Raw genomic sequence first — 10909 nt, 5'->3', positions numbered from 1 at the left:
GATTTCTCTACTTGTAATAGAGTTTTAAGCGACAGCATGAATCCTGATCAGACCACACGGATGCGAAGGCTGGTCTGGATCCATGCTGGTCGCAAACGCACAATAATGTTGGATTTGTCGTGACGCGGCTCAAATACCTTAGGTCTCATTGCTAGAAATGGAGATTTGGGTTCTGTGATCTCACTCTCGTCATCGGTTAACTCTGGCATCAAGGCAACTTTCTTATCTTGGTACATGTACTTTGTAAGGTGCTATATAATAAATAGAAGATATTGAAGGAGTGTAGGTTTCATACTACATTTATTGAACAAGTTGAATAAAATCATATTATACGATCCTCTGACAAGCATAATATTGTTTTATTATGTTCTTTTATCAATTTATAAATTTAGTATTGAATCTATATGAATATAATATTCTTTTACTCACATATTTAAAATAAGAACGGCAAACTGTTTCAGAGTAATTTTTCATTGATGTGCCTATAGAATAACGCTAACATTAGCACACTTTTACACTTTGTGTGTGTATATAATGCAAATAACGCTGTGTGAAGTTAATATTACACTAGTATAAAATCATTTTTATTAAATGGCTTTATTAAACTCTTGTGTTGCAGTTTATATGATAAATATTGTCAACACTTTAACACATATTATAAGATTATGTAAAAATATATACAGTCTATACTTTGACAGTCTGACAGTATGCTACCAACTGAAAATGTCTAATTTACATTTACAAAATTCTAATACATATGATAAGCACTCTCAATGGATATTCAAAAAGTTCTGATATTCATATATGACTGTAGTGAAAAGGAGATAAACTAAACTTTTATTCAAAGGTATTCTTTAAACAGAAACTTGAATATTTAATGATTATTTCTATTCTTTATGACTTAAAAAAAACACCCCAAAACCCTTAGTATTCTTATGATTTGCATAATTTCCACATTGAATGGTCAACAAACCTTTTCCATTTTATTATATTCCACAGTCTTTTTCTTTAGCTGTTTCTTAAGATCATCTATTTCTTTTTTCTGAAATAATACAACATAATGCTTGTCTGAAAATTTAAATACTGTACTTAATCAAAACTTTACAATTTTAATCTAGCTAATTTTAACTATTTATGCAAACAATTGACACAAGACTTATTACCCACTGTAAGTATACTACACTACAAAATATCAAAATTCTGACCAACTTTGGCAAAACGTCTGATACACCAGTGTTTCAATGCCTTCTCTAAAATCATTTTATCACTTAGGTAGACTGCTACAATTTTCCAAGATTTATTTTTTGGCTGGGTGTTAAGTCAAGACACTGCTGAGATGATATGAAATCTTTATTTCATGGGAGGAACAGCCTAGTACCCTTCTGTGTATTTTCTTTTAGGGCTGTCATTGATAGAAATTTTTGTATCATATATCGAAGGGCAAATATCGACCATACATCGAAACAAATTTTAGATATGCAAACACACTGGAATAAATGATTCAAAATGTCTCTTTTTGTTTGTTATGCATGGTTTAAATAAAATATACAACAAAACCAGATGAAACTGAGTTCTCTTGTTATTTATAATCCCAGAAACAAATTAATGACTAAGAATTATTTATAACTCACAGGAACTGAACTCACCAGACATGGACCAATGCTTTCTGTCAATATGTGACCTTATATTTGTGGTATTGCCTCTGTGTGGCATAATTAGATGGCAAACTTAATTACAAACTACTTTAGACTCCAACTTTTTCCCATATATCACTCTTCTTTTTATTTTAACCTTCTGAAACAAAACTTGGCAATATCTGGCATAGCCGCCATGTTGCTGTGCAAATTATAAAGCCTGCTAATTAATAATTATTATCATTGTCATCTACATATTAAAGCGCACTAAATTTCGGAAAATACACAAACCGAACCACGAATCAAGCATTTGTTGCCAGAATTTTTAGATTTGGTAATTTTTGACCTGATGTAATTAGATGGACGCATGCGCTAACAATGTAAACATTAATGGCTGCTATTTTGCTTTAGGTCAGAGATTAAAATTTTAATTGCAAATGACAAAATTGTAAGGATTTTAATTTGAAATGTTTGTATATTTTATTCATTGCTAGTTGACACTTTTATTTAAATGATTGAATCAATATTCAAAATTTTGCATCGATATTGAATCGACCCTTGAGAATAGATGATACATCCATATGGCAATTTCCGATGACGGCCCTATTTTCTTTGCCATGGGGTAGCTCTAATGTATAGCCACAGACCTTCCACAAGTAAAAAAGTGCTTCTTCTAAAGACAGAATTAATTATCCCAGGCATGAATGAAATCCACAGCACAGGTGATCCAATATCAATGGCATTAATTATCTGACCGAGGCAGTTTAATGTCATGTTTCTCCTGGTGTGTATAAATAAGGTTTATATAGATGTATGTACCTGCGATTTAAGTTCATCTTTTAAGTCTGTACTGGTTGTAGCAACATTAGCACTAGATGCCAGCAAGATCTCTATCTGTAAGTAAAAACATTATTTTTGTCAGTAGAGCACCAGTAAAGTTTGTACATTTGTAATCAAAGCTTTTCCGTGAATATTTCTTTCGTTCAAAATATGGCCATATTGTTTGCATTGCTTCCCATTCTACAAAATTGAAACATTTATCAAGCTGTATGCATCATCTGCATTGACTTAAATATGGTAGTGTGTAACCTAACAATCTTTTCAGGAGTTAATTAACTACAATAAAGTGGTGACCTGTCTAAGTATGTTAGACTGGATGACTACACTGTTATGTAACCTCATGTGTGGACTCTGATTTAAAACACCATCTCTAAAATAATATTTTCATGTAATTCAGTTCTTACTGATGGACTCTCACAACTCACCTCTTGTTGATGATCTGACTGTAATCTGGTTATATCTCTCTCATATTTCTTCTTCAGTTGCTCTATTTTCTCCTCTAGTTCACTCAGAATTTCATCATTATCATTGTTCCTGTCAGATACAGAATGTTTCATTTCCTCCATCTCTAGCCGTATACGATTATTGTCAGCTTTAAATGACACCGACTACAAGTATACACAATATTAACATTATTAATATACAAAATATCACAACTTCTTTTCAGTCTTTATAACTTTATACTGATAAATGGACATATCCTTCTTTGGATTTAAAAATATCCATTGTTTTATAGATTTCTATTTAACAATGCAACAAAAATTAGGTGAAAGTAATGTGCCTGGATACTATTGTGGACAAGGGTTAATTAAACAATTTTAACAGCTTTTATTATCAGCATATAAATACCTGATCTAGAAGCCATTTGAGAGCTATCTTAGCCTCCATCATTGTATGAAGATTATCCTTTGTAGATTTGCCTTTACCCTCTGTAATATATACATAAATATAAAATAGCTATTTTATCAAATTAACACTTTACATACTAGTAGCTTTTTACTAATTTATATTAATTTACAACCACTTTTTTTTCAATACAACACCCACTTTTTTTTCAATACATAGCTTGCAGATGATAAAAAACGTAAACACGATTATCCAATGAAAATCATTGTTACAAATGTTCAGTATTAGAAGTCATTATATAAATACCTTGCTCTGCATCAAAGATTTTCTGTTGTAAGTCAGCAATTTGAACATTTCTGATAGAGTAAAAAGAAACAAAACATTTAGTTGACTTCAGTAATATAAAATGTTATAATAATCATTCCACGTAAGTGACAAACATTAATATTTTTAACTGAATTTAATAACAAATATTTATTTAAATAAAGGTCAAGTTTAAAATTTAACACAGTAAAGACTTTATACTATTATGAAAATGACTACAATATCAAGGAATAATATCAAAGATAAGTTATTAACACAAATTATTTAAATCAGTAATTATCCTATTTTATTTAAGTTGCCATATCAACACCATTTAAACATGATATGGTGAATAATCAGCTGATAAATTATATCAAGGACAACTTGGCACTTGTACTAATAGATTCTCCAGAACAACATGGATAGATGTTGCCATTAAAGTTTACAACAGCCCTGGCTGTTAATGTTAAGTGGTTAACACATTGGCCAAGTAATCTAAGGACTGCCAGCTGTGTGTGTTCAAACCCCACCAGGGGCAAGCATTTGTTTCTATGAGCAAAAAACCATACACTCCTCTTATTACTTGTTGGTTCCAGGAGTGGATTTCAGTGATTGAATAAGCTTAAAGCTTTCAGCACAATCAAACTAACATAGATTAATAAAACTAATCAACTAAAACATGATCTAAATGTACAACATTTAAGGGACAATAATTAATACCTTAATTCTATCTGCTGTTGAAGATGATGAATTTTTTTCTTAGTTTCTTCCTCCTCAAAACTTGCCTCATGTTTCTTTCCCGAGTCATCCATCCATGCCATTTTCTGTAAATTACAAGTATTCATTGCCTAACACAATTGTCTTTCCTAAGATAATCTATACAACAGTAAAAGAGTAAAATTTAAAAGAATGTTGGTGACACTTTTGCATCTGGCCTATACTTATAACTCACAACATCATATTAGCACATAAAATAATATTATGATAATAGATCCTTAATTCAAGCTATAAAGCTTGTTATTAAGTTGGCAGAAAACCTTTTGTCCGCTAAAATTATTTCTGTTTTCATATTCTAATACCATGCAAAGTTGAAATACACTCTGTAATACAGTTTTCATTCTGCCTATATGTTTATATGAACTGTAGCTATAGCAACTTTAGCAGTTTAAACAATTGACTGAAAAACATGTTCAGTTGACCCAGGTACAGCAAAATCTGATTTTCAATTCCTTGATAGTTTCATATGAATTATTTCTGTACTTTTTATATAATATTTATAAAGTTAATTAAGGATTTTTTTTACATGTCCAGGGCTACAGATAACATTTTGTATATAATGGGTAATTACCCCTTGTTATGTGATCTATTGGTTTTTTTCCTATTTTCTTAGAGTTATTTCTGTATTTTTTACCCTACCCTCTCTTACCAATTTGGGTTTTAAAGCATGAGTTCATGTATTTTACCCAAAATTTCTGACCTTCATTGTAGACTGTTGTAGGTTTTGTATGGTTATAAAAAAGCTACTTACTATTATGCTTTATGGTTTATTGGCCTAGAATATTTCCAAGCTGCCTGATATAATTTAAAGGTTAAAACAGTCTGAAACAGTATGATCTGCCTGATGTAGGGCATTAAGTATAACTTACATCTTTACGCACCAGTTCCAATGTAGTTTGTATAAATAAGAATTTATTTACTTTTTCTTACCCTTCGTTATTATTTCTATTGCATTTTTTGACATTTTAATTGGGTAATTACGCAAATACGCACGTCATCTGTAGCCCTGCATGTCTGTCTGTACAGTCTGTTGAACAGCCTAGGCAATAAGGACTATTTATTTAGCCGCTCACATAATTCCTACAAATATTTAACTATTTTATAAAAGTTAAGTGATATAAGTTTACTATCAAATATACCTTTGATGGTGGAGCATCATCATTCAGACTCTCCTTTAACTCCTTCAATTGTTCTGCCAACATTTTACGATCCTGTAACAGACTTTCTCTGTGGTATTTGGCTTCCATTATTCCAACTTTAACATCTAGCTCAAAACTCAACCATTTCTACAAGATAACAAAACATTATATTTAATAAGAGACAGATCATTGTCAAAAGTTTTCAGCCAAAATCACATGTGGAAAAAAACAACCCAACAAGTAAACAACACAGTAACATTACTCTGCCAGAGGTGATCAAAGCAGAAAGTCCTGTAAAAATGCTTTTAGACACACCTGTGTACCAGTTTGGTGGAATTCCTTTCAGAAATGCAAGATTTGCATTGGAAGAAACTGTTTACACCTAGCTGCCTGCAAACGTTCACCAATATTAGAATTCCTGCTTAACAATTTTGTGAAATTGAATAACGATTTTCAATCATAAAATACATGTGGATTTTGCAGCTCAATGTTATGAATCTTACAATCACAAAACAGATTACTACCAACAGGAACATCCCCATCATATAGCAGCCAATGTGTCAAAATCAAAATGAAGGGCCATAAAGCACAAGATTTTACATTCAGGTTGCCCCCCCCCCCCCATTTCCTTTAATATTTTCTATATATAAAGAATAACAATTATGAATAACTAAAGACAGAAAGCATATACCTACCCTGACTCTATTTCCTATAGCATTTTTATCACATTTCTCAAACTTTTGGTTTCTCTCCTCTATAACTTGCTTCTGTTTGGCCAAAGCTTCCTTTAACCTTCTATTAGCTGCTGCAGCCTGAAACAATGGTTCATAGTTATAATCTACCTGGTCACATAGCATCTTGATAGTACCATCTAATACAATCAATTAACTTAGCCAATCAATCAGCATTTAGATAATGTCATCTATTGCAATCAATTAACTTAGCCAATCAATCAGCATCTAGATAATGTCATCTATTGCAATCAATTAACTTAGCCAATCATTCTTTGGTAAGAAATACATTCAGGGGAATATCATTGTAAGAAATTATGAATCACCAGTGTTATGATAACAAATCAGTTGCATTTCTAGAATTAATATTTTTAATGTATATTAAACATCATTAAAATACTGCTTAAGTATCAACTTTCAGGGTGTTTGTGGCTAAACTGACTTGCCTCCAAAAAAAAAAACAACAAAAAAACAACAAGACCAGCCTGAATTTCCTTCTAATCTGATTAGGCCGAGATTCTATACAGTTACCTACTTTACTTAAATATTCAAATCACTTAATAACAGACAGTTGCAACTTCAATTGTAAATTGTAATATCTAGCATGGTTATAATTATTCAATCACACCATGTACCTCTTCTGATTTTCTATGAAGAACATTTTGTGTTCTCTTGTTTTCACGCTGTAATTTCTGTATTTCAAACTGACGTTTTCTATCCTGAAATAAACAAGAGGGCCATGATGGCCCTGAGGTCGCTCACCTGTATATAGCCCCCCACCCCCACCCCGCGGCCCAATTTTTACCCAAGGGCTTTTATTTGTTTATTTGAACAGACTTGGTAGACACCCATAAGAAGATGTTTCATGCAAAACATCTAAGTTCTAGCTCATTGGGTTTTTTAAAAGAAGATTTTTTAAGTTTTTACTATACACATATAGTTAAAAACAATGACACCCCTCGGGCAGGGCCAGTTTTGACCCCTGGGCTTTTATTTGAACAAACTTTGTAGATATTTACTTAAAGATGTTTCATGCTTAATATCTAAACTCTAGTTATTTGGGTTTTTTCAAAGAAGATTTTTAAGTTTTTGCTATGTTTATAAGGAAAATCAATGACCCCCTGGGCGGGGCCAGTTTTGACCCCAGGGCTTTTATTTGAACATACTTGGTAGACACCCATTAGAACATGTCTCATGCTAAATATCTTAGCTCTAGCTCTTTGGGTTCTTTAAAAGAAGATTTTATAAGTTTTTCCTATATGCATATAAGGAAAATCAATGACCCCCTGGGGCGGGGCCAATTTTGACCCCAGGGCTTTTATTTGAACAAACTTGGTAGACATTCACTAGAAGATGTTCCATTCCAAATATCTAAGCTCTAGCTCTTATGATTCTTTAAAAGAAGATTTTTTAAGTTTTTACTATATGCATATAGGGAAAATCAATGACCCCCAGGGCAGGGCCAATTTTGACCCCAGGGCTTTTATTTGAACAAACTTGGTAGACATTCACTAGAAGATGTTTCATGCCAAATATCTAAGCTCTAGCTCTTTGGGTTCTTTAAAAGAAGATTTTTAAGTTTTTACTTTATGCATATAGGGAAAATCAATGACCCCCTGGGGCGGGGCCAATTTGGACCCCAGGGCTTTTATTTGAACAAACTTGGTAGACATTCACTAGAAGATGTTTCATGCCAAATATCTAAGCTCTAGCTCTTACAGTTCTTTAAAAGAAGATTTTTTAAGTTTTTACTATATGCATATAGGGAAAATCAATGACCCCCTGGGGCGGGGCCAATTTTGACCCCAGGGCTTTTATTTGAACAAACTTGGTAGACATTTACTAGAAGATGTTTTATGCCAAATATCTAAGCTCTAGCTCTTACGGTTCTTTAAAAGAAGATTTTTTAAGTTTTTACTATATGCATATAGGGAAAATCAATGACCCCCCGGGGCGGGGCCAATTTTGACCCCAGGGCTTTTATTTGAACAAACTTGGTAGACACTCATTAGAAGATGTTTCATGCCAAATATCTAAGCTCTAGCTCTTAGGGTTGTTTAAAAGAAGATATTTAAAGATTTTGCTTTCGGTTGCCATGGCAACCAGAGTTCTGCATGGAATTAAATTCTTTGAACAATTTTTAAAGGTGACCACCAAAGGAACATTCCTGTGAAGTTTGGATGAAATTGGCTCAGTGGTTTATGAGGAGATGTCATTTAAAGCAAAAGTTTACGGACGGACGACGGACGGATGGACGGACGCCGGACGAAAAGCGATCACAAAAGCTCACCCTGTCACTTTGTGACAGGTGAGCTAAAAAGTATGAAGAAGTAAACAATAATTTCCTAGCCTTTTGATACCATCTCTCGAACGGTACCATCTCTCGACCAAAGTGATAAATTTTATATTTGACAAATCAAATTTATGTTGTGCAGCAAGAGATAGTTTAATAAAGTGACAAGCACTTACATTTGCTTTGTTTTGGCAAAGTTCCATATTTACAGCTTCATTTTGACCATTCTAATAGTAGACGAAAGTTCAATTTTAGGAAAATGGCAGCCTACTTTTATTTTTGAAATCATGTATTTTTGTAGTAAAGTTACCACTTTACTAATGTAGATTTATGGAATAAGTGAGAACAATAAGAATACTTTATGAACCCTTCTTTCAAGAAAATATGAGGGTAATTTTACTGTATTTTTGATTTGTTTTATGAACTGTCAACGTTGACCTAGTTTCTTGATTTATTATTTTGTTCAATCAAATATTTAATCGAACAAGATAAATCAAGTTTAACACCACTAAATATATTTCTTCTACTGTTTTCAATATGCAATTGATACCATTATCAATGTTGAAAAGGAATAATCAAATTTTGGTTGATGTAAATAAAGCTGCCTCTGATTTGAGAAGCTGTTGTATTTAAAAAATCAGATGAATACTCCAGGAATGTGACATGACATGAAAATAAATGAAAATGTGTTTGTTTTGTTCTATGTTACAGTAGAAAACTTAATTAATGCTTATAGTTTCAATATAAATGGTCTCCTCTTTCTAAATGTTATTCATACACTATAAATAACTTGGTTCGATAATTGGTAACAAGGGGTCAGCTTTGTTCTACTAATCAAGCACCCCAATGAGTTCACGGCAGCCATTTTTAAAGGTCATGTTGACAAATTTTAAGTAGGTCAAAACGGACACAATACATGCCTCTACAATCAAGAACTTTACTAAGTTTAAAGACACTTCACATCCTAAAAATAATTACAGTTAAGTGAAATTACTGTTCGAGAGATGGTACAACGAGGCTATGTGTTAAGATAATTGGATGAATAATGGATAACTGCATTTTCGTACTAAAAATCTTTCAAAAACTTTCCAGTTAAAAAAAAAAGCTTTTATGATACCAATTCTGATAAATTGCTTGTTGTTGTGTCTGTTAAAACAGAGATTCAATAACCTAAATGATGCCTAGTGAAATAACTTCACTTTTCATGTTCTGAAGAAGAATAAATTTTAATTTTATGTGATGATCACTGACCTTTTGTTGTAACTGTAAGACTTCCTTGTCTTTCTTTTGTCTCCACTTCCTCCACTGGTCATTGTCCTCCTTCATCTGTTTCATTAACTTTACTCTCTGTGTCTTCAAACCCTATAAAATATATATAAAACAGACATTGAACATACATGTATCAGATCATAAAGAAATATTATCAGTTCAACGATATGTATTCTGTTTAAAGATTACTTGCAAAATCATTAACCCTATTACATAGAGGATATTTGTTGGATTGTGTGTAAGATGAAATTTTATTTCATCGAGTGGGCTTTAAAAACAGTATTCTCACGAGTGGCGTAGCCACGAGTGAGAATACTGTTTTTAAAGTTCACGAGATGAAATAAAATTACATCTTACACAACAAACAGACAAATTTTCTTTTTATTTTATGCTTAAAGGAATAGGAATGGATGGATTGATGTCTGTCTAATATAAATATTCATCATTTAAAAAGAGGTACAATGACAGTTTTTCTATTGACATCAACCCTATAAGTGAGAAATTCATGTTTGAAGACACTATTTTTTACTTGAGAAATAAGTTCATGGGCGCCGCCATTTTGGCGTTCTGTCATTCTCACGAGACAGACGAGACCGAGATTGTGACGTGTTATACCCACTTCCGGTATAGGTGTACACGCTGGTACAACTGAAATATATCTTGATGAAGAACTTATTAATCTAATTGCGTACATTATATATTACCGTATTTATAAAAACATCATATGGAACTGAATTGCTTTAATTAATTAATTGAAGACGCCGCGACATTAATTATCATTTGTCCGATTTTCAAGCTTGCTGATGATCCCACCACATGATTTAAGCAATGACTGCTTAATTTTCAAAGATAAACCATCAATTTAATTTGGGTACTATGAGAAACTTCTTCAAATTGACGATATTATCCTTTTATTTTGTACTTCATTTTCGCTAGACAAGCTGTCCGAATAGGGTACATCGCCGGTCATGTATCTTTTTTTCAGCGGAAAATATCAACAAAATCCAATATGCAGAGATCTGCTGAGGACGGATTTTCCGCCATTGACGCTAAAATGAGAATGGCGCAGGAAAATCG

At 32.5% G+C, this 10909-nt stretch overlaps 1 protein-coding gene across 1 annotated transcript in view; it reads right to left on the bottom strand.

The window, feature by feature from the left end:
- Positions 1 to 137: 137 nt before the first annotated feature.
- The window catches only part of LOC132721774 (chromosome-associated kinesin KIF4-like), a gene marked incomplete at both ends in the record, with an annotated part of 30961 nt that continues 20189 nt past the window's right edge, over positions 138 to 10909 (bottom strand). The window contains 11 exon segments of the mRNA XM_060706151.1: positions 138 to 251; positions 974 to 1042; positions 2454 to 2528; positions 2900 to 3082; positions 3324 to 3403; positions 3627 to 3676; positions 4344 to 4447; positions 5540 to 5686; positions 6235 to 6351; positions 6906 to 6989; positions 9815 to 9925. Coding sequence (XP_060562134.1) covers positions 138 to 251; positions 974 to 1042; positions 2454 to 2528; positions 2900 to 3082; positions 3324 to 3403; positions 3627 to 3676; positions 4344 to 4447; positions 5540 to 5686; positions 6235 to 6351; positions 6906 to 6989; positions 9815 to 9925 — 1134 coding nt within the window.

The sequence above is a fragment of the Ruditapes philippinarum genome, unplaced genomic scaffold, assembly GCF_026571515.1.
Source record: "Ruditapes philippinarum isolate M1 unplaced genomic scaffold, ASM2657151v2 ctg11107_1_1_1_1, whole genome shotgun sequence".
NCBI classification, from domain to species: domain Eukaryota; kingdom Metazoa; phylum Mollusca; class Bivalvia; order Venerida; family Veneridae; genus Ruditapes; species Ruditapes philippinarum.
This window is presented reverse-complemented; position numbering and strand designations above follow the sequence as displayed.